Source organism: Parasteatoda tepidariorum, chromosome 1, assembly GCF_043381705.1.
Source record: "Parasteatoda tepidariorum isolate YZ-2023 chromosome 1, CAS_Ptep_4.0, whole genome shotgun sequence".
Taxonomy (NCBI): domain Eukaryota; kingdom Metazoa; phylum Arthropoda; class Arachnida; order Araneae; family Theridiidae; genus Parasteatoda; species Parasteatoda tepidariorum.
Genome location: NC_092204.1, coordinates 1817853 through 1843392, shown reverse-complemented (window position 1 = coordinate 1843392; position 25540 = coordinate 1817853). Strand labels below are relative to the sequence as shown.

The 25540-nt window shown below is 30.7% G+C and overlaps 1 protein-coding gene across 4 annotated transcripts in view; it reads left to right on the top strand.

The window, feature by feature from the left end:
* The window catches only part of LOC107453078 (receptor mediated endocytosis 8), a 124237-nt gene that overhangs the window by 66261 nt on the left and 32436 nt on the right, over window positions 1-25540 (top strand). For all 4 annotated transcript variants that reach the window (XM_071180348.1, XM_043054082.2, XM_071180409.1 and 1 more), the window contains 10 exons: window positions 2139-2251; window positions 4454-4532; window positions 4611-4746; window positions 6264-6448; window positions 8987-9178; window positions 12522-12701; window positions 12779-12946; window positions 18194-18307; window positions 19411-19527; window positions 24394-24568. In XM_071180348.1, the coding sequence (XP_071036449.1) occupies window positions 2139-2251; window positions 4454-4532; window positions 4611-4746; window positions 6264-6448; window positions 8987-9178; window positions 12522-12701; window positions 12779-12946; window positions 18194-18307; window positions 19411-19527; window positions 24394-24568 (1459 nt within the window). The remainder of the gene's footprint in view (window positions 1-2138; window positions 2252-4453; window positions 4533-4610; window positions 4747-6263; window positions 6449-8986; window positions 9179-12521; window positions 12702-12778; window positions 12947-18193; window positions 18308-19410; window positions 19528-24393; window positions 24569-25540) is intronic.

The following is a 25540-nucleotide window of genomic DNA, read 5'->3' as shown; positions in this document are numbered from 1 at the left end:
AATTTGAATTTTAGGAGTCGCAGTAGCTCTGGGGATAGAGTGCTCGCCCAGTTTGGTAATCTGGGTTCAATTCTCAGTGATAGCTGGTCGATACGAATTTCGCACCATTCTCTCACCAATCACAGTGCTGATGTTAAATATCCTCAGTGGTAGGTGGATCATAGGTAAGAGTCCCCTTGCTGTCAGGCTAACCGTGGGAGATTTTCATGGTTTTCCCCTCCATGTATTGCAAACGCAGGTAATTTCCATCAAAAAGTTCTCTGCGAAGGTAAATTTATCCCTATACTTAATCAAGAAACTCCCTTGTTTTCTGGACTGGGTTTTAAATTCCAAGTTTGCAGAGTTGAACATTGGTAGTCATAAACTGAAAATTGGTTCTGCTGTTCACCAACAGTTATAAAATAAAATAAAATCTGAGTTTGAGAGTGGCCTGCTACAAGTATCAATTCCCGACCATCCATTGGTGTTTGCTCATTTTTGTTTTTTGAAATTAATTAAAAGAATCAGTTAAAATTGCTGCAAAAAAACAAGAAATTCAGCATGCTTCCAAATGAAATGCAGATTTTACCATGCACACTTATAAAGTCTATTCTTCTACCAACTTTGCCTTGTATTCGCTTTTGTCTTTGGCACACAAGATTAACAATTTGTTTAAGCAATTGTCAGAAAATTCAGCAAAATAAGCAAATTCTCTCAATTTTTAAATACCTCTCTATTTTGGGAAGTTGGCGCCTTTGTGCATTAGGTTTTCGTATCATTTCTTTATTTTTGTATGTATTTATTCTGAACGAAATATGATTTAATTTTCTTGTTGCATGAGAATAACTATAATTTATCATCTAACTTATTTTAATCTATTTTTGAATCAAGGAATCTATTTCCGAAGCGTAGAATTGATCATTTCTGATCAAACTGCTCTTATCTTCTTTTTTTTAAAAATTTTAAACGTTGATTATTGCCCATGTTTTTTTCCATGTTTTGTGGATATTTAAAAAAATATGCTTCACAGAATGAAATTTTCAAATCAACGTGTTACATAAAATAATAAGCAGTCAATCATTCAATTGGAAGATTAGTGATCAGGGCTGATTGTGCTCCGGAAAAAATACGGATTTCCGGAATTCTCGCTGACAGTGATCCGGAAGTTTCCGGAGATCGAAGGTCCTGACGTTTTAAAAAGTCATTGATCACAGAAGTTTTCGGAAATCAAATTTTCAAAGGTAGAACTTGAATGGAAAGGAAAGGTGGAAACACAGTCTATTTTATTTGTTTGTAAGGGAGAGCCAGAGAGATACTTTATAAGCTTATATTCATGATTAATATTCATTTTTTATCAGTAAATAGTTGTTATAATCATAAACTCAAGAAAGAAAGACATATTTGTAAATTTTAATTACTTCTCCAGGTCATCATAGGTATGTGTAAATGGTATAGGTATGTGTAAAATTTTAAATATATTCTAAGTAAACTAAGAAATATTGAGAAAAAGGAAAAAAACCTTGTTTAAATTTTTTTCTAATTTTTCAATTTAAACTGTTTTTTTTTTTTTTTTAAACTCAAGAAATTTTCCAGAATTTTGACTTGGGCTCACAATTACCCCTGATTGTTGAAATATCTATTTTATAACAGTATGTATGTACAGTAGAGAATCGATTATCCGGAACGATCGGGACCATCGCTATTCCGGATAACTGATTTTTCCGGTTTTCTGAATCGCTACAAAAAGCCTTTTTTTTTATTGTCAAACTCAACTGAAAAAATATCTATATTTAGAATAATTTTAAAAAGCTCGTGCATCTTTTGACAGTGTAGGGAACTAGTGATTATTTCTAAAATGATGGTGAACATCTTTTAAAAAAAGAAAGAAGAATTCTGAAATTTCGTGAGGAAGAAATTTTTTTTCTTTTGAATGGCGGAAAAATGTATCGAATTTCGTTCTGGTTTTCCAGTATTCTGATTTCCGGATAAGAGGTTCTGCACTGTATTTGCGGTAAAAAAATGTCCAGATTTTATTTTGAACCACTCTAATGCCTGCACATGAACTGTAAAAAAATGATTAAAATGCCATCACAATATCTAATCTCCTCTTCCCCCAAGAAGCTATCAATGAGAATGAAAACATTAATTTTTCCTGATAGGTGAAATTGCTAAAAGATGTTCTTGAAGCTTGGAAACAAGAAGTTGAAAAGAAACCACCCATCTTATCTGTAGATGAAGCTTATGAAACATTAGGCCTCAAAAGAGAAGACCAGTATGTCATTTTTAGTTTTATTTATTATTATTTTTCATCTTCCCACACTACTTGAAAAACCTTGAATTCTGAGGGGTCTGTCCGGGGCAAATTTACTACCATTTAGCGGTACCTTCACAAATTCAAGGTTCGGAAAAGGTAGTTTCGCAAAATACTTTACAAAAGCAAGTTCTAAGATTCTCTTCCTTAAAATTTTGTTTTGTATCTTCATTTTTAAAAACTATAAATCCAGAGTTTTTTTAAATGAAACAACGAGGTTCTCTCTCTATAAACTATACAGGAAGTCAAAATTGGAACATTATTTTTAACATTATTATAAATTTATTCTAACAGGCCTTTATTTTTTTATGATTTTTTTTCCCCTATGAAACTTTTTTTCTGTATGACCTAATGGAAAATGTTCTCATAATGAAAATAACTTTTTATTCTAGTACTATTATATGCAGCAAGTTGAAATTTAACTATGGACAATGGATTTTTAAATTTGGATACAATTTGAGCTCAAAATTTTACATAGCAAATTTATAATTCTTATATGTAGAAATTTTCCAGTCATAAATGATTTTTATTTGTAGGGACAATTTTTGAAAATTTCTTATTTTACCATATTTTGGCTTTGATTTTTTAAAGTAATTTTCACAAATTATGTCTAAATTTTCGCAAATTAGGTACCTCTCAAAAATACCTAGACTGAAACCTGATTCTGTTGGAAAAAATCAGCCTCCCGAAAAGTTGTTGAATTCGTTTATCCGGTCTGGGGTGACGGTGATCGTTTTAAATTAATGAGTGGATTCATACCGGTAGCATTATTGACTTTTGGCCGTTACAGAGGCATTTTAATTTGGACGTAATATAATGTTAATTATCTCAGAGAAATGAATAAAATCGTTAAAGAAAAATTGGTTTATTAAGTATTGAAAATAGTCTTTATTCAAAATATAAAAAAAAAAACCCTTTAAGGGATCAATAAAAATGGTTCTCTACTTATCGAGAATTTCAATTAGGATTTCATATTCAAAAGTGGGGACTGGGATGCCCCATAAATTGAAAGTGAATGAATTGTTCCCAACGGACAGTTAGGAGCGTGAGAAGAGATCAGAGGTTGGCAATTTATTGAAAGATAACATAGCTAGAAATGAAGCCCATAATCTATGTTAGATTTGAAAATATTTTGGCGATTGCTTATCACCAATAAGACTGTTAGAATTGGTATAACTGAAACATATTTGTGGTAAGAAGTAAAGAGTTATAATTAGATTTTTGTTTTTGCTTTAGTGAATTAATGATTCTTACACAATGTTCCCACTGGTCAGGAAGAACAGGGAATACCTGGAATTGTCAGGGAATTTTATTTTAACTCCAAAAATCAAGAATAGTCAGGGAAAGTTGTAATTTTTTGACAAAAATTTGGAATATTCTTATACCTGGAAAGCAAACAGTCGTAAAATTGTCAGTCAGTCACTGAGATTCAAGTTAAATAATTCTTACATCTATTACAATTATTTTTATAAAAATTTCACATTTTAGTTTCCCTTCCTCATTTAATATTTTTTTTGCACAGAAAATCTAATATTTCACGAAACAAATAAAAGAATAAAAGTTTTCTGATGAAAATATGGTCTCAATTTTAATTGAAAATTACCTGGTATACGTGGAAAAGTCAGGGAAATTTTTTTCGCAAATTGAGTTTGAACCCTACACTAGTATTGAAAGAAAAAGTTAACCGCTACATTGATTGATAAGAAAAGAATAAAATATTTTATATTTGCTTTTTATAAATTGTAATGAAATTAAGTAACTGATTTAATTTAATTAAAATTCAATTAAGAATGGTTAAACAAATGCATTTAAGAAGTTAAAGAAATTTTAAAATCTAAGAAATATGTAATGCCCATTATGGCATCACACGGTCCTTGAAAAGTTTTTGATATCCTGGGAGTAATTTTCAGCATAATGCTAGTAATCTTTCCTACAAAAATTTTTCAATAAGGCAATGTTAAAATATTGAGATTTGAAATATCACGCAAAAATTCTTATTATAAAGAAAAACAAGCAAAAGACCAGATTGGTTTTAGGTAGAGTCCCGCTCATTTTTGACTGGTAACTTAGTTAAAAAAAATATCTAAAATCTAGAATTTTCCATCAAAACCCCTGAACAGTGAAGATTTTTGAGGTATCTTCATGTGTTATTTCTATTTTCAGGCCAGAAGAGAATATGATTCGGAAAGCGTACTTCAAGCTGGCTCAGAAATATCACCCTGATAAGAATTCTGATGGAAGAGTATGATTTTAATCATGATTATTATGCTTTGCTAACTTTTCATTGTCAGAATTATGAATTGGACATGTTTAATTTTAGGAAATATTTGAAAACGTGAATAAAGCCTACGAGTTTTTGTGTAGTAAGTCGTCCAGACAATGTGAAGGGCCCGATCCGCATAATGTCGTTCTCATTTTAAAGACCCAGACGATTCTTTTTAGTCGACACAAAGAGGGTAATTTACTTCTATTTTATTTGATTTCCTATCTTTGCATTGATATTCTGTTTGTAATAAAATGGTCCCGATTTTAGCAATTTATTTTGAGTAGAAATAAGCAAAACTAACAATGAACAACTATTTAATTTGATTGCTAAATATTTCAAAGCTCATTGTGTGAGCATTTTGCTTGTTGATATATGCTGAAGAGGTATTGAACACTGCTTTGTAGCCTTTTTTTTTACGTATGTTAGGGTGCAATGATTACTGCAACCTTATTGGTTGTTAAACAATCAGTTTTAACTACAAGTATGGATAAAAACTCTGATTTAGATGTCTAGTAGTACATAATTTTCATTGCATTGTCTTGGATTATTTTAATTAATTTGAAGTAACTTGCTTCAAAACATATAACAACATCAGGGAACTTAAAACATATCTTTTTTTTTTCTTCAGAAAACTACTTTATGTGGAATACATGGAATATAAGCAATATTTCAAATTAGTATAATCATTCAGTTGTTCAATGTCTTTAAATGCAGAGTGTTTAAGTGTTACTTAACGCTTTATTTTATTTTTAAAAAAATTATTTCAAATTTTTTGTGTGTTAGAACTCATTCTGATACTGTGCTTTTCATATGCTAAATCTCTCCTGGGCACTGTTTGCTTAAATAAAAAAAAAATTGAAATAAATGGGTTTGTGTAAAATGTTCTGCCCACGCTCACTTTAGAAACTTTGCATTCAGATAAAATAATCTTTAGCATTACAATACTGCTGGTGTACAAAATTTACCTAACAGTATAGTGTATCTACCACTACAAAAATACAATTGAAATTCACTAGTACGTAAAACATGAACTCGATTCTCTGTTGGGGTACCTTTTCATACATGAAGGTTGACATTGTCGATAACTACTATCCCCACATTAGTGACCAGCGAGCGTGATATGAAATCGCCAATATCAAAAGCAACGCCCACCTTCATTGGAACAGGCCTTTTTCGATGGACCGTCCACAAAAAAACAGTCAACTTGTGACTGTGACATTATGCAACTCATCGCACTGTTGCTACTCAGTCTCAATCACACTCAACATTGGCCTGTATACACTCGACTGCTAATGGCAGCACAGGAGCGACCACGAACTTAATACGGCTCTCGCTCTCAGCATTATAAAAATATGATGATCTTAATTAATACATTACTTAATTACATTAATTAATTACATTGATAATTAATTAATTACAGCTCTCTCGGCTTCTTTTTCAAAACAGCAATGAATCAACTAGTGGTATCCGTTCATCGAATTCTATCACAGATAAAGTTCTGGTGAGGGTGTACTGTAGTGTATCTACCACTACAAAAATACAATTCCAATTCACTAGTATATAAGAAATGTTAACTGGATTCTATGTTGGGGTACCTTTTCATAGATGAAGGTTGACATTGTCCATAACTTGTATCCGCACAAACAGTTGCTGAATTTCAAAGAATTGTTGTAGTTCTGTTGTTTAACATTCAGTTCATTCTTTTAGATTTGCATCCTTATAAATACTCTGGCTATCCTATGCTGGTCAAGACAATAAAGTTGGAAACAAATGACTCCCAGTTATTCTCGAAGAGTGCCCCTCTTTTAGCCGCTGCTGCAGAAACCGCTTATCACACTGTCAATTGTTCTGCACTCAATGCTGAAGAGCTGAGAAGAGAATCTGGCCTGGAGGTATGCTTTATTTTATTCCTTATTAAAATCCTTTATTTTTTCCCCTTCCAGATTAACCTTTATAAACAGGAAAATAATCCTTGTTCCAATAAACTTACATACCTGCCAAGTCTCCTGTTTTTTTAACGAAGACCCCTGTATTTTACGACTATCTCCTGTTTACTTGTATATTCTTAAAGTTCTCCATATTTGTTGAAGATATTTTTAAAAAAAATTTTGATGATAAAATTTCTGCTAATGGCAAAATTACTTCTTTTATTCAATATATTTTGCTATTGTCAGTACTGCAGTATGTCGAGTGTTTATAGTTGAAGTAATTATAAATAATGTTTTTAAAAACTCTACTGTAGATTAAGATTCATATACATATTTTTTCTTGGCTAAATGTAAGTGCTTATATTTCTAATTTTGACTTAAACTATTATGCATCATGTATCTAAACTTAACTAACCCTAAAAATTTCGTTAGTAAAATCACTGTTATTTTGTTTCTCTGAAGTTGGCAGGTATGTTTATGACCCAAATTATTTATTTTGTTTAAAGCTATTATGTATTGTTCACATTGTATTTCTTATCTAACTCCCTTATTTTATTTCTCCAATTTTGGCAGGCATGACCTTATCAATTGTAATGCAATATCTATTAAAATGTCTTATTTGCATTTATTTGAAAATCTTCTTTGTTCTTTCAATTCTTAATCAATGTCTAGTGGTTCTTAATGCCTGATCTGCCAAATTTGATAGAAAAATTGTATGAATCACCTTCATGCAACTGAAGATAGGCTTTGCTGTGCTATTTCACTTGGTGTATCTGTGTATACCTTATTTTTTAAAACAATGATTTTATGAAAAAAATATTCTTATGCATAGTATTTTTATTTAAATACATTTTAACCTTGAATTTCACCAGTTTGTTTTATTGATTTTAGATAGTGAGTCAGTTGACTTTAGTGTGTAGCTTAAGCTAAAATTACTTTCTAATTTTGCTTTCGGATTTTACCTGCATGTACCGTTCAGTGCGATTCCCAGTTGAACAAGCCTGCTGACAAGATTTTAAAATAAATGGTTTAATTTTACCACATAATGTCAATGTATTTTTATCACATGAGTTTTCAACCACAAATAAACCCTTTCCCACGATGCTGAAGATCGCATTTTCTAAAATAATAAAATCAACAATGTTCAAAAATTTTAAACAATTTAACGTGTGATACAAGCTCTATTTTTAAATTAGATCTAATACATAATTATTTTAACATTACTTGAATGTAATGTCAGTGGGATCCCAAGTTTACGTTGTTCGTTTTGTTCCGCTTCCTATGTCATTTTCTGTTGGTCCATATAAAATTGCCTGTACTAATAATATTTAAATATTCAGAATATTATGTTACTCTCTTTTTTAAGGAAATATCTCTTTATAGTTTCTTTTTAACAGGTCGAAATTGTTTTTTCTCTACGAAACTCACAAACTTTTTCAAAGTTCTTTTTATCTTCTTTTTTTTAATAAAAAGAACCTGTTTATTAACTGTTTTTGCATTTTTTCTATTCTATTTTATTATCCTTTTTTCTGTGAGAGTGGATATCCCCACTGAGTCACAACTGATCAAACTCACAACTCATCAAATATAAAATCTCTGAAACTATATTTATTTTCAAATGTATACCAAAAGAGAAATTTGCAAACAATTGTAAGTGTTGAGAAGAATATTCTTAAAATTGTATCTAAAAGTAAAGATTACATGTATTTTCATATAGTAAAATTCTTTTTTCTTCAGTATCAATTTTTGAAAATATGGTTTTATTTTTTAGCCATGATTTTACGTTTTATTGTTTCCTGCATTTTTTTAATACTAGTCCAATAGAAAAAGTAAAATCTGGGTTCCAGTGTCAGGGTCTGTCCAGGGCAAATTTAATACCGTTTAGCGGTACCTTTAAAAATTAAACTGAAAGAAAAGCCGTAGTTTCACATAATACTTTTAAAAAAGCAGGTTCTTAAATCCCCCCCTGCCTTTTAAAATTTTGTGTCCCCGTTAAAAAAAAAAAACAATAAACTTGGAGTTCATTACGCATATCGATTTACAATGGAACCCACCCGTAGTTTGCTATTATGACGTAGTAGACGAATTCACTCCCTATACGACTTGTAAGGCTGATGATTTTAATGGATTTTTTTAAATTTGGATTCAATTTCAAGCCCAAAATTTTACTATAGCAAAATTGTTTTTGAACATATGGGGAAAAATATATTGAAATTTATCAGTCATAAAGGATTTTTATTTCTAGTTGCAATTTTTGAAAATATTTTCTTATTTCACCATCTTTTTGTGTTGATTTGTTAACATGAATTTTAATTTTTACAAAATGGGTACCTTTTAGAAAAAAATCTAGACAGACCCCTGACTGTATAATAAAGATGTGCAAATGGGAAATCTTTTTTTTCTTTCTGACTTACGTATTTTTTTCCACGATATTTACATTTCTTTTCATTGAATGATAAATATCACTTTATAAAATATAGCATGTTCGAATTTTTTTTTCAGGCATTGCAAGAATCATTTTCTCGTTGTGTCGGAGTACTGAGTCGGTCGTCTACAGAGGACGACCTTGCTACCCAAGTCTGCATGCACATTGCACGATGCTTTTCTGTTGCCGCTCAATTTAGAGGGTGTCGAGAGAGGATGATTGAAATGCCAGACATGATTCGTGATTTGTGCAGAATACTGTATTTCAATGTAAGATATGAAAAACTTATTTCATTTGAAGGATACCTGTTATATGCAACAACAAAAAAAGAATATAAATCACTTCTCAAATCATTGGCTACTGTCACTATAGCATTTTTGTAATAAAGTTAACACACGATTATATGGTTGTCACAAGCGACTAAACTGCAACTATTTTCGGCATGAGGAGACTTTAGCAAATTTTTTTTCTTCCTGAAAGGGTTAAAAAAAGCAACTATTTTCAGGAAAAGGGAACTATTGGGAGACTTTTCTTTACACCTAGCGATGTTTTTTCTTGCATAAATTAGGTTGACAACCTGTGGCCCGTGGGAGTTTGTTGAATTTTTTGAACACACTGAATTTTTTTACTTCATAAAAATAAAAAATCTTTAAAATTTTGAATTACAAGTTTGAGTCATCACTTTTTAATTTGTTCAATTTGCACAGATTCCATTCTAAGTCTATTTTTTTCTCTTTCGCCTTTTCAATGGTTATTGCTATGAAATTCTGCATGATTTTTGTAAAAAAAAGAAGCAATTTTTAATACAATATTACACTCTGTGAATTTCGAATTTGAGTACTCACTTTTCACAATATATATATATATATATAGAGAGAGAGAAAGATTTGCTAAATCAATTTATTAATGAAAGGGAAAAAATTTAGAAAAACTATGTTTTTTTTTCAATGAAAATAAATTTTTTTAGTGAATTCTAGTAATTAAAAAGTATTTAATTTTCTGCGAATATACTAATTTTGTTTGATAGAAAAAGTTAGTGCTAGAACATTAACGTTTATATAAAAATTATTATATTTATCACCAATTTGACTAAATGGATCATGGTATATGACTATAAAGCCATTTAATAAAATTTTAGTCATATTTGTTCTTATTTAAACAACTATTTCCATACTTTCCGGCAACTATTTTCATGCCTTAGACTAACTACCAACAGCAACTATTTTGTTAAATTTTTTTTTCTGTGGTAACCCTGCGAATATGGTTTTCCAATTTTTATTGCTAAACAATATATTTATGCCTAAAATGTCTTCCTACTGATCTTTCTAAACCAATGGTATCCAAATTAAAGGTTTTATCAAGTAATGTGAATATTTTTTCATTGAGAAAATTATTGCTTAATTAAGAATTCTATTATAAATAAATTTATGTGCCAAGAATAACAAACGTTCCAATCTTCTATTTGAATTAGATGTTACAAATTGCTTCGAAAATATTTTGCCCAAGCTCTTTGAAACTTTTAACTAATTAGATTTTGTTGAGTACTTTTGAGAAAAAAAAATTATTAAATGTAGTATTAATGAATAATATGATGCCAAAAGCAATTTTATTCCTTTCAATAGTTATTGCTTTTTTTGGTAAACGTGAACTAATTCTTATCATGCCATTAAAATAATTCTTATTAAAATAACACTTATGTTTTATAAAGTATCAATACAAAACAAATGAAATAAAACAATCATACGANTCTTAATTATTTGTGTTTTCTTTCAGTATGTTTTATAAAGCTTAGTCTTAATCTGACACCATTATAATAATTTGCAGCTCTATTCATTACAAATTATTTCTATTTTTAAATATAGTTTGTCTAAAGTAAGAACTCCCCTAGCCATTCGCGTCTGGGTCCGTGGCAGTGACTATAGTAACAAGGTATAACTATTTCAAGTAGGGGTGTGGGGTCATTGTTTAGGACAGGTATTGCTTCGGGTCGTGGAAAGAAAGGGAATATTTTTCTTCGATCTACTGTGTTATCCCTAGATCAAAAAGAAGTAACCCCTCCCCCCGAATTCCATAGCTGCAGACTTTATGGCAGGGGAAGTTCTCACGATAGACAAACTATAGTCATTATTGTTTGCAGTCAAAGGAGGGGAATCGAAGCAAAACTAGTTTTACTTTTGTATAGACCCTCTTATATTAAACGGTTATATTCATTTTACACGAAAGATCTCTATCTGTTGCCATTTGAGGATTACTAAGTTCGGACAAATCAATGTGGAAAATCTGTTCTCCCCGAGAGTTAGTACTCAGCCACGATGGACCAGGTTGGAGAAAGATGTGCTGTTATGGCAAGAATTTTGAAATTAAACAGAAAAGTTATCTGTCTATTTTCTACTTTGCCAATAAGGATACTCTCACATTATTCTTCAAAACTACTTTTGATTCACCACCAAAACTTCTCCCTTGATATATCTAGGAATCCTATATGCAGAGTAGCCACAGACAACTTTTTTTTTTGCCTGAAAAGGCTAAAAAAGCAACTTTTTTCAGGAAAAAAGGGACTATTCAGAGAATTTTCTGTACTCCATGCCATGTTTTTTTAGCATAAATTGGGTTTGCGGCCTGCGGGATCTTCTGAACACTTTGTACTTTTTTTTCTCAAAATTTGATTTATCGCTTTTTAATGCGCTCAATTTGCACAGATTCCAAAAAGTCTATTTTGTTTTTCAATCGCCTTTTCAATGGTTATTGCTACGAAATTCTCCATGATTTAAAAAAAAAGCTATGTTTTATACGATATAACGATGCATGAATTTGGAATTTGAATAATCATTTTTCATGATATATAGGGGAGAATCGGGTAGCCCCGCCCACTTAAGGAGTATTGCTTATATTTCTGTATAATATTGAGTAACAATCAATATTTTTGTATGTTTATATCGTTTTATCATCTAATTAAATAATGCAAAAAGAATAAACCAAAAAAAGAATAGTTAAACTTAAAAAAATAGAAATTTAAAAATTTGACTACTGTATTCAACATATTTTCAAAACTATTGTTTACCATGTTACCAGCTGCGTAAATACTTTAAACTTTGAAAATAATCTTTTTTTAGTATAACAATTAATGTTCGATGGCCCATTGACTTGAAAAAATATTCTATACATATGAAATTGACAGTGGGCGGGGGTAACCGACACTCCTCTATATATGTACATATTTGCTAAATCAACTATTGTTAGAAGGGAAATTTTTTTAAAAAAAGTATATTTTTTTAATGAAAAAGTACTTTTTATAATGAATTCTAGTAATTAAAAATATTTCTTTTTCTGCAAAGATACTAATTTTTATGGATATAAGAATTTAGTGCTAGAGCCCTAACATATATATAAAAATTATCATATTCAGCACTAATTTGACTAAATGGATCATGACAATTAAGTCATTCAATGGAACTTTAATCATAATATTGAAATTTTTTGTTCTTATTTAAATAACTATTTTCATGCTTTAGACTACTAAAAGCAACTATTTTGTTTCCTGTGGTACCGTGTGGCTGTGTATGGTGTTTATAAACATTTTTAGAACAGTAAGAAACATTTTTTTTTTTTCAGCACCTTACCAAATTGTGCAGTGTTGTGGTAGAGTGTATCAGTGTCCTCTCCCTCAGCGACGCTCTTCAAGCTCATCTTTATCAGGCGGGGGTCCTCTTCCATCTCCTCATCTTCCTCTTTAGCTATGACTTCACTTTGGAAGAGGGGGGAGTACAGAGAGATGAGGAATCCAACAAACAGGTCTTTTCTTTTTTCACCCACAACTGTAATATTTATGTAAGTAATTTTTCTCTCAACGTTATTTTTTATTATTACAGGAAATTTCTAATCGTCTAGCAAAGTTGAGTTTGCGTGCACTGAGCAGATTGGGTGGATACGGAAGTGAAGAAGACGCAACTCCGAAGAACGATGCGGTTCACATGTCCTTGACGGCAATGCTAACACCCTATTTGGTGAATCAGCTTGGACAATGCAATGCAGCTGAAGTAACACACAGTTTCTTGTCATTTATGCACACACACTTGTACACAAAATTATAGTTTTAAGAAGGGTGATTCTGACGTTCCTGCCTTTCCTATATCAGGGTTGCCACTCCACAGGGGAAAACATAAAAAAAACAGAGTTTAAAAATCATCTAAAATGTAGGGAATTCCTGCCTTTCCTATATCAGGGTTGCCACTCCACAGGGGAAAACATGAAAAAGACAGGGAATTTAAAAATCATCTAAAATAGCAGGGAAAATGTAGGGAATTTTGATTTTTTCTTTCTTTACAAGCTAGGAAAATAAAGTGAATTTTGTTACTTATTTTTGTGTTTTAAAAAATGGTGACCACTGAAAGTGTAATCTATTGGGATATTTAACCCTGATATTTCAGCTATACTAAACTATTTCATTTACTACAGCATTACTTAAGTATGTTCAGCTGTTTTTCCAGGAATTAAAATTAATAAATATAGTTAGCATAATATATCTCACACAAGACCACAGTAATGGTTGTTTTCTCTTAATATATTGTGTATAATATGTACAGGGAAAACACAGAGAATTTTTTTTCCAGATTTAAGTGGCAACCCCTGTAAATGTATCATCTTGTTTTCGAGATCTTGTCACAATTGTTACTCATTGGCAAAATGGGTGTTGCTTTCAGTTTGATTTCAACTGTGTTTAAGAGTAATAGTAAACAGTGCATATGTGTTTCTATAGCGAATGCTGTTGTTTGATAATTTTTTTTGCAATTCTTTTTATTTTCACTAGCAGGCATTCTTAATGTACTTACATAATAATAATTTAAAATATTTTTATATGCGTTTTGTTATTAACTTATAATGACTGTCTTGACGGTGATTTTAATAGAAGTTTGAATACTGAAGAAGGAAAAATATTTTGTGACGTCTTGAAACCCGTACATAGCCAAGATTTGAAATGCTGTGGCGTTTATCAGAGTCAAACCAGAAAAAAAAAGCATTTGACCAATGTGTAACCAATGATCATAATAAAACAATCACAATTTTTCCCTTTTTTTCTCATTTTTTTATTGTAAAATTCCTAAAACTTTTAAAACATTATTGCACAAAGAATTTCAACAAAATAACCTATTTTTTTGTATTTAAGAGTTTATTATTTTAATGTGTCTCTTGTGTCGTTTTCCCTCCCATTGGCCTCAGAAATGCCAGAATTGCTACTCTGTTATTGTTACCCAGTGGGCACCTCTGGCTAAGCCATGGTGGTAGACTAGTGTCTCCCACGCCATACACACATAAACCCGTTAATAGGGTGGGTTACATTCACACAGAAGAAAGGAGAGAATATTACACTCATGCCTACAGTGGGATTCGAACTCGCAACCACTGGCCCTGTAGTCCAGTACAGTAACCACTAAACCAGCGCAATTGTTAGTCTTATAATGTTAATAAAAGCAGTTTAGATCATTTTTGAAACTAGCTGATTCCCGCATTCATCGTGCAGAGATGTCTGAAATAAATTATTCAGTTTTGAGAAGAACATGAAAATAAGGATTAGTTGCAGTTTGGTGAAATCACCTTATGTATCAGTTTAGGAAATTTGTGGTTAATGTCCAATAGTAAATTTGCGTATTATGATAAATTTATGTTTAAAAAAATAAATTATACCAATGAAAGATGGCGAAACAGATACGTTACCAATGCTAAGATTTTCGCCTTCCGGAGACAATTTTAAAGTAATGTTTTATCGATGATTTTTTTTTTTTTTACAATTTGTGTAGTGGTAGACACAGTAGAGTACTCCCCCACCAGAATTTTACTGTTATAGAATTCTTGCTCTAAATCTGTGATGGCAAGGAACCAAGGGTCACCTTTTCATAGATGAACGTTGACGTTGTTAATTACTATCCCCGCATTGGTGACCTTCGGACATGATGTGAACACGTCCAACTTGGCAGAAACACCCACTACGATAGATGGTTTACATTGAGCAGTTGACTTGCTACTTGTGACTGCAACACTCCTCACTCGATCGCTCAGAACGTACGACGTGTGCTCTCGACTGCTGAAGGAAACACAGTGACCGTGAACTGAATATGGCTCTCACAATCAGCACTCAAAAAGTATGTTGATCTTAATACAGCTCTTCCGGCTCCTCACAAAACAGCAGTGAATCAGCTAGTGGTATCCATTCATCAAATTCTATCACAGATATAATTCTGCTGGGGAAGTACTGTAGCTTATCTACCACTACAAAAATACAATTCCAATTCACTAGTATATAAAACATGTTAACTCGATTCTATGGTGGCGTACCTTTTCATAGATAGATAATGACATTGTCGTTAGCAAATAAGTCCACAATTTACATCTCTAAATGATGTTTTTAAATCTAATGTAATAGCAATTTGTATTTATTTTTAGAAATATTGAATAATATCTTTTTTGTTTTTCCCATTCAGATATTTATAAAAATTCTTTGTAAAGCAAATGATTTTTCATGAATGTCACTTAAACAGGAACCTGGTTAAAAGAATCTGTTATGAATTCACAAAGTCATGATCAATTATTTGATCACTTCACAACAACTTTAATTGTGTAATGCATGATTCTGGATTTAGCATTAACTAGAGATGATTGTGCTCCGGAAAAAATCCAGATTTTTCTCTAATTGCGATCCGGAAAATTTCAAAAATCTAAGGTCCAGAAGTTTCAAGAAATCATCGATCACATTTATGTTTAAAAATTCTTGTATATTTTATTTCAAAATATTAGAACTATAATTTATACTTGGCATCTTTTCATTTGTAAGTATTTTTTTTGGTAGAATAATGAATATGATTAGAGATAATAGTAAACTTATACATAATTATTCATTTAAATTATGCTGCTTATAATTTATTTAGAATTTAATGTTGTGAAAATTTCTTGAAATGCATCATTAGTAATTTTACTCAAGAAATTTTCAGAATTTTTGAGTTCGGCTCACAATCACCCCTGATTAACTAAAAACATGCATAATTATAATTTCAATTTAAGAAATTATCTAACTGTTGTTTCTCTATTCCTTCAAAAATCATAGCCCAAGTTAATTTTAGTTAAGTAAAAAAAATTATTAAAAAAATAAATAAATGTAATTGTAATAAACGCAAATGTAATTGTAAATGTAGAAGTGTAATATTTCAATGTAATTGTAAAATACAACTTGCTTTAGGTAAAAGGGAAAAAAAGGAAAAGAAGAAATTTGTGATCTTCCTGTTACAATCACTGGTTACCCATTGGTCAAATGCTTTGACTCCAATAAGTGCCACACTATTTCAAACCATGAGTTGCTAAAACTGTCTCAGATTGGTTTTCAAATCCTGCCTGTATACGTGTTTTAAGACATCAAAAAATACTTTTCCTTCTTCAGTATTCATATCCCTGCGGCAGAATTTTTTTGGCCTTTCTGCCACAAAACTCTCTAGCATTAATATCTTTCTGTGAGGAACTTTCAATAATAAAAAAGATCTATGTTACTGATTTAAAGTAACAAAAACACTGTGTTTACAAAAAAAACAACAACATATAATTATTTTTATTGGATATATAATATTTTTTTATTCTGATATTATGTGCGATATTCTCGCATTTTGTTGGGAAGAAAAACGCACTAATTGATTCCTTTATCGCATTTTGTAAATCGTCATCACATTGAAAGAAATCATTTAAAAAAAAAATCATGAAATCCGCAGTAGTAATTAAGAAAAAAAAACAAATAGACGACGATGTCACGCGAATCGAACTGTTCAAAAAAGGGTGACTCAAATGCTTGTTTCGTTTCAAGATTTAATTGTTGCAATAAATAAATAATATTGGATTTTAGAAATTATATGGAAATCAAAAGCAGTAATTGCCAAGTTAAAAAAACAATAGAATAGTTGCCTTAAAAAGTAAATACTCAAATGCACGATTCTAATTTCCCTTATCGTCTGAAATATATCAGGATAATTAAAAACCACAAGAAAATCAATAACGGCCGAAAATACAATCGAAACTCAATGCGGATTTACGATACTATCGGCGTAGGTAAGGGTTGCCACTCCACAGAGAAAACCTGGAGAATATAGGAAATTTTAAAATAGCCGGGAAAATGCAGGGAATTTTGTTTCTTATTTTTGTCTTTTAGAAAATGGTGACTACTCTACTCAATGCCTAATCTGTGGGATATTTAAGGATGATATTCCAACTATACTAAACTATTTCCTTTGCTGTAGCATTATTTAAGTATGCTCAGCTGTTCCTTTTTTTCTCTAAGTTTTTTCAGCAAATAAAACTAGCATAGTTAGCCTAATATAGCTCACACAAGAGTGCAGTAATTGTGTTTCCTCAGAATATATTATGTATAATATACACAGGGAATTTTTTTTCTTTCAGATTTGAGTGGCAACCCTGTTTATGAACACGACAAAAAGTGATTACTTAAATGCGCAATTCAAATTTTACGTGTAAATTCTGGAGAGAAAAAAACTCATCATTTTTTCTTCCCAAAAGAAAAATGTCTTTGCAAGAACTCTGTAGCGTTCTTCGACAATGTCGCCACGATTCTGCCACAGGGATTCATATTTTTATTTAAATCAGCGTCAGGGTATTAGTTATATGTTAATAAAAATACTTTAAATTATTATGCTGTAAATACATTAAAGATGCCTGCTGGTGAAAAGAAAAACTCTAACCTTTGAGACCGTGTCAATCAGTTTGGGACCCTCTTTATTTGTGATATTCACCTGAATTAGTATTGAAAACAGTTTGTTGAACTATAGGATAGAATTCCTGATTCTTAATTAAAACAAGAATATCGTTTAAATGATGAAATTCTCTTTTATTCACAACTCAAGAAGTATTTATGGTCCCATATCTCAAAAATAAACTCACCAACTTAATGCATAGCAAAATTAAAAGTGAAAAAAAGAATTGTTAAGAAGCAAAACCCATTTTGCCAATAAATTATTCTCTTTCCTAATTGGATGTTCAGTTTGCTGTTAGTGTAGAGTTTTTGTCATTCATAATAAATTGAATCTAAAATAATCTTATTGAAGGTGGTCGAAGGAAGCAGATAGGCTCAAAAATTAAATTTCTTCATCCTACAAGGAACCATAAAAAAATTATTTTTGGATTATAATTTGGCTAAAACTATGTCTTTTCTGTATGTAGTTTTTTAAAATTTATTTGCTAGTTGTTATAATTTTTAAATTTACATTTTTAATGAGTTTTAATTTTTCTTGATTCAGGTGTTGAAAATATTAAACAGCAATACTGAAAATCCATACCTGATTTGGAACAATACAACTCGAGCTGAATTAACAGAGTATTTAGAAAATCAACGCAAAGATAAAATACGGTCAGTAAGTATCTCTTTTTTTTTTCTTCTCCCAAGGGCGATTCTTGAGGGAAAGAAGCCATGTAGTCGCATGTTTCAGCATTATTATTCAAGGCCTGGCTCATCAAATTTTAATAAGTCAAATGTTTTATATTTGTTATTCATTTTTATCAGCATTTGATTTTAATATTTAACTAGCGAATATTAGAACATTTAATATTAATAGGGTGATTCTTCTAAAAGGAAGGTTATGATTTATGAAGCACAGTACAAAACCATTTATCCTGTATTTGGGAAACCAGAAAACCGGGTGAAGTTCTGCTCGGTTTTCCCGTCATTTTGAACTAATTTTGAAGAAAAAGGAAGGTATTTTTTATCCCCGTCTATCGAGAGTAAACTTCATTTCTTCTGTGACCTTGAAGATCTTTAGATCGAGAGGGGGCAGGAGTGGGACAAAGTTTTATTTTCTCCTGTGTTTTAAGAAACTTGAAACTTATGCCTTAAGAGTAATGACGTGTTAGAAACTTTTTTCAATCCATTTTAGTTACTCAGTTTTGTTATCCTTGATTTATTAGGACAAAATGTTTTAAAATTTCGGATAATACATTCTTATTACGAACAAAAAGTTTTTTAATTGCCTGTTACATTTATCCATCGATTAACGAAACAATATTTGTCAATTGGATAACTGATTCTTTAGAAGTGTGGTAGTAGTTTAATATTATAATAGGAATTTTCATTTAATAATATAATGGGAATGTATATTTAATAATTATTTTAATGATTTATTAAACTATTTAATTGTTTATTCATAATTAATTGTTTGCAGCAGATGTATTAAGTCTGTGATTGCATGGTAAAATTTTTATTTTACTTATCTGATGGTGCAACCTATCTTATGAAATGCTTTTTCATTTAAGTCAAAGTTTTAAGGTAGAGTGCATATCCTAGGCTGACATATCTATGTGAAATTACTGTACATACATAATGTAAAAGCCTATATGAAATAAAATGAAAAAAAAAAATTTGAATTTTTTCAGTTTAAAAAATCATATAATTTTTGATACACAATGGTAAATATTAAAGCATATTTGTGCCTTATTAGGAATGAAATTTTTATGTTTTCAGGGAGAATGTGATCCTTCATTTGGGGGTGACTTCAAATTTTCTGCTCACAGTTCTGAGCTCATTATTGGTGGAATCTTCATACGTGTCTATAATGAGCAACCAAATTTTTCTCTCCAAGTAAGTCCATCTTTCTCAGTCTTTGTATTATATAGCAAGGTACTTTGTGCTATGTTTGAATAAAGCAAAAAACCCTGTGGTAGAATGACAGCAATGTTGTCACAGAGCGTTACAACATGCTTGCAGAAACATTTTCTAAGGAAAAACTTTTTGTTTTCCTTTTTGCTGAAATTTACATGTAAAACTTCATTCATGCATTTAGATAATAACTTTTTGACACTCTCAATTTACGCCGATATTATAGTAAACCGATGTAATGTTTCAATTGCATTTCGGCAGTTATTAATATTTATTTTCACGCAGGTTTTAAATATCCCGATATACTTAAAAGAATATGGAAAATTTGAATCAGGCATTTGAGAATTTACTTTTAAAGTCAATAATTCTATTGAATTTTTGGCCGTTATTGCTATTGATTTCTCCACTGTTCTTAAATCTGATATTTTTGTACGATATTATTTATTACGACAACTTAATCTTGAATCGAAATTCGTATTTGACTAACCCTTTTTGAGGAGTCTGATTCGCATGATTTTGTCAGTCTTTTTTACGGCAATTACAACTACAAATTTCATGGCTTTTATTCAGGGTTCCCACGGTCCTTGAGAGTCCTTGAANTTTCAATCTCATCATAGAGTGGGAACCCTGTTATTTATTTTCCTGTTATTATGATACTTATTTCTGAACTGCAAAGGAAGAAATAATAAGTGCGTTCCAGCCCCCAACCTCCAAACAAAATGCGAGAATATCACCCATACTATTAGAATAAAATATTCTATGTTCAATTAAAAATAATTATATATATCTTTTTCTTTTGTAAACACAGCGTTTTTAATATTTTAAATTAGTAATATGTATGTTTGTTATTATTATTAAAGTATCTTGCAGAAAGATATTAGGGCTAGAGTTTTGTCGCAGATAGCTAAAAAAAAAAAATTCTGCCACCGGGCAAAAACATTGTAAATGAAGTACGAATGAAGACATAGAAATCAATAATGCAAATTCCCAATATTCAGTACAAATTGACAGCATTGGCCATCACTATTAATTTGATACTATTTGTGGTTTTATCCTCCCCTCCTAACCTTTCATCCCACTCCTTTAATTGAAAAATAGCATGATTATCTACTGTCCTTCTAAAAGTCTCTTAAAGAAAGTCTCTAAAAGAACTCTAACCTTAAAACTGAGTCTGTTGACCTCGCGAAAATCAATCCTTAAATTGCTTAGATTTCATGTAAATTTGAGTTTAAAGTCTTTTCCTCCTCTGTAAATAAACTAAACATCACTAACCTAACAAAAATTTTAATAATGATTAAAAACTAGAACATAAAATAACTAGCGTTTCTCAAAAATTTGAATTCTTTAAAATTTGATTGCTCAGAAACTATTCAACCGATTTTGCTCAAATTTCGTATTTTGCCCTGCAAAATTACATTCTTTAAAATGTTCACATAAAGACAAACATTTAATGACGTATGTACATGTCACTTCAAATATTTTTTTACTATTTTTATATAAAATAATAAATATTTATTAAAATTAATATAATTCTTTAGATAAAAGAATTTTATAATTGTGTGCAAAAAATTTTACTTTCTTTAAATAAAAACTCACTATAGGTCAAAATACACAAGTACTCTTACTTTTTTTATTATTTTGTTTATACTTCTTTTGGAATATGAACTATGCTCTATATTCTACGACTTAAATGATTTTTTGTGCAAGTTTTGAATCGAGACTCCTGTGGCAGAATTTTTTCGAGCTTTCTGCAGCAAACTTCCCTAGGACTAATATTTTGCTTTGAGATGCTTTTAATTATAACAATTACTAATTTAAAGATAACAGAAACGTTGTGTTTACAAAAGGATATTATATTTTTTAATTATATAGGCGATATTCTTACATTTTGTTGTTGAAAGAATACACTAATTATTTTCTGTTTTCGAAATTTTTAAATCATTACACAAAGTAAAATTCGTAAATAAATGAAACTGTTCGTACATAAATTAAAAATTGTAAAATCCGGGCAGTAACTCATAAAATAAAGATCACAAATTACGAGAAAAGGACTCTTTAAACTAGAAGTACTCAAATAAGTGTATGTAAAATATTCTTTAGAGAAAAAAAATGATAGAAAGGCCATCATTTCTGGAGCAAACTATCTTTTAAACCTTCATGATTTCAGAATTTTTTTATTTTATATTAATTTGAAATTCTAGCTGAAGCCAGTCATTACCAATTTTTTTAAAAATCTTAAATGATAATTGAAAAATCATGATTATTTCTTTGCTCTCTGATATGCAAGAAAGACATCTTTGGGAAAAAATTTTAAAAAGAAAAAAAAAAAAATTTTCGAAAAATTATGCAGAAAAGAAAAACCAAAATTTTCCCCTTCCCAAATGAAAAATCTTTTGGCAAAAACTCTGTAATGTTCTGCGACAATGTCGCCGCAATTCTGCCACAGGGAATTGAGACTATTCCTATTAAGAGAAAATCTATATTGATTACTGTACAGTTTCCAGGAATGGAGAAATTATTAATATTTATTAAGATTAAAAAATCAATCATCTTTCATAAAAAAAGTAGAATAAAGAAATTTTTTTTCCAATTAAAACCTTTTAAATTTATTCTGAAACAATGTGTTTCTTTTAATCCTTAATATTCTCAATTCATTCCTCTCATCAAGTTTATTTTCTTTTCCTTTCACTGCTCTTGATTTTCAACAACTCTTTTAAGCGGACCTACTTTTACAAGATCAAATAATCCCATTTCGTGAATTATTATTATTATTTTTTTTTAATAGAAACCTGTCAAGTTGACCTTTGTTATCAGAAGATGAATTTGTCCCATGTCATAAAAGAAAGTGGAAATAAGTTAAATTTGTTGATAAGTTTTATCAACGACTGTTTTACCTTTTCTTAAGTTGACCTAAACATAAAATGTTGGCTAACTTTCTATGCTGTTATGTTTTAAACTTTCCAATTAAGTAAAATAGCATAAAAACTAACCTATACCTCTTCCTGATATTGACCATGTGGAAAAATTATTACCGTGCTTTTGCAACAACTGGGTTTATAAATATAACAAACTAAATTTTAAAATGTTAAAAGGGGTGTAATGCTAAATTTTCTAATAGTATTGGGAGTACAAATTAGTTCGGTCCATTTTTTTGTGGTCAAAAATGCATTTATTTCAGAACAAAATGAGTGAACAGATTAATCAAAGTATTGTCCATCGCTTTTTCCCATGTTTGGGGCAATTTTCGAACTCCATCTCGAAAAAATTTCTTGTCTTTTGAGGTGATCCAAGTTAGGAGCCGATTTTCAATTTCTGCAAAAGAAGTGAACCGGTGACCTGGCAAATCGTGCTGCATCCGTCGGAACAAACAGTAATCAGAAGGAGCTATGTCCAGCGAATACAGCAGGTGCGGTAAAATATCCCACTTGAGCGTTTCCAAATAATTTCTTACTACTTTTGAGACATCAGGCTGACCATTATTATGCTCAAGAATAACTTTGTCATGTCTTTGCTCGTATTCCAGCCGTTTTTCGCGCAATGCACAGCTCAAGCGAATCAATTGTAGCCTATACCGATCGCCTGTAATGAAATCCCCAGGTTGTAGCAGCTCATAATATAAAATACTATTCATCATTCACAATTCTTTATTCACCATTCTTCAAATGTCGAAACCATTCCCTACATGATTTATTAGTTGGAGTATTGTCACCATAAACTTCTACAAGCATTCGATACGCTTCAGCTGCACTTTTCTTCCAATTAAACCAGAAACATAAAACCTCCCTCAAATGCTGCTTCGTTACCACAAAATTTGACATATTCAACAAAGTAAAAAACAGGGTTTTTCTATGAAACGCAAAACAATGTAAACTGAATATTATTTTGACAGATGTTTAACCTCTCTGAAACCATCTGTCACTATATAACATTCATAACAGCAGAGCCATCTTTTAAAAGTGGACCGTACTAATTTGTACTCCCAATATATGTGTTTTAGTGTGTAAATGTAAGAAATTATTGTATTACATCGTTAACAAAATGTTCACAATTAATATTATTTAAAGACTGATCAATTTTAAATTTTTTTTAAAAATTGAGTATAATTTAAAAAATAGGGAACCCTTACCTACAATAATAATACTTTGAAACTGTAGAAGAATGTTCCCTGCAACAGTGTCTTACCAACATCTTATAAGCATTCTGTAATGTTGTCGAGAATCTTCTGCTAATGAATACAACCTAAATATTTTACACATTATTGAATGAAGAAACCTTTTTATTAAGACTGCACTCAAACTAGAGATTATTTTTGTAGTGTATCTACCACTACAAAAATACAATTCCAATTCACTAGTATATAAGACACGTTAGCTCAATTGTACGAAGGGGTACCTTTTCATAGATGGATGATGACATTTTTGAGAACACTCGCCCCACATTGGTGACCCGTACGTGATGTGCCTACCTTGACAGAAACTCCCCAGTTGACTTGTGGCACTATCCACCTCATCATGCTGCCGCTACTCAGTCTCGGCCTGTTTACACTCTATTGCTAATGGCAACACGAGAGCTTAAAACAGCTCTCCAGGCTTCTCACAAAAACAGCAGTGAATCAGCTAGTGGTATACCATTCATCGAACTCCATCACAGATAAAATTCTGGTGGGAAGGGTGTGATACCTCTAAAAATAAGATTCCAATTCACTAGTATATAAAACATGTTAACTCGATTCTATGTTGAGGTACCTTTTCATAGATGATTGTTGAAATTGTCGATATCCCCACAATCTTTTTTTTCTTCAGTATAGTAGGATGCTTTTTTTTAAATGAGACTACCTTTTCTTTTCAGAATCCAAAGCACTTCACTCTGGAACTCTTAGATTATTTGTGTTCTCAAGCGCAATACCTTTATTCCCTCATGTCCCTTCAATCATCTGGTATTAAGACTGAAACCAACCAGGCTCGGCTGAAAAGTGTTGAAAATGCTCTTCAAGCACTTAGTAATGTTATAAAGAACAATCCAGGTATTGAGACCCTATGTTAATTATTATAAATTAGTTATTAAAGTTAGCTAAATTTATGTTAATTATTATAAATTAGTGTAATTAAGTTATAAATTAAGAATAATTAAGTTAAACAAACGACAGAAAAAAATCTTTTTTATTGCTGCACGGATCCTAATTAGGATTTTTATTTTAGAAAGTTCTCAAAAATATATTTTTGAGTGCTTAAAAAGTACTTAAAAGGTGTTTATTTTTTGTTGAAAAACCTGGCTACGCACCCTGATCAAGATTAAGGTTGAGTAATAAAATTTATGGTTTTTGTAAAAATCTATCTTTTTCTAGTTCTTAAGTATGCTGTAAGTTTAAGTATGTTTTTAAGTACGCTTTACTTAAAAAAGTTTTGTGAAAACAAATCCTAATTTTTACCCAGCTCCAAGAATTGAAACTTAATCTTCTCTTCTAATTGAAAAGCAAAAAAAAACATAAACTCAATTATGAAATGCTGTGAGCAAAATGAGTAGTCCAAATGTATTGAGCTAAAAAGGCAATCGGGGCTTCTTTTAATTGTACCTAAAACTAGCATTGATTCTGAGTAATTGAATTAATTTTGTTATTTAATGATGAATAATAAAAGTTCAGAGTTTATTTTATAATTTGGTGCTTTTGCCAAGTGTTGCATATTTAACAGTAAAGGAATTTACTTCTGTTCTGTAGTACCTTCACAAGTTCGACTTTAAGAAAAAGTGGTAGTTTCACTATTAAGAAAACAAGCTCTCATGCAAACGCTATTCTCTTTGCAATCTATGGAAAGGAAGGGCTTTTTTACCAGCTGTCTTTTAAGAAAAGGTAGCACGTGTTCGGTCGGATGGTGCAGTGTGGTAAACCCAACCGGTCGCTTACGCCGTATCAAAACGAGCTTTTTTTCACTGATTTTTTTAAATGAAAGGGTGATGCTCTCCCTCTTCTTTACTTTATTTGACTCTAATTTACAGG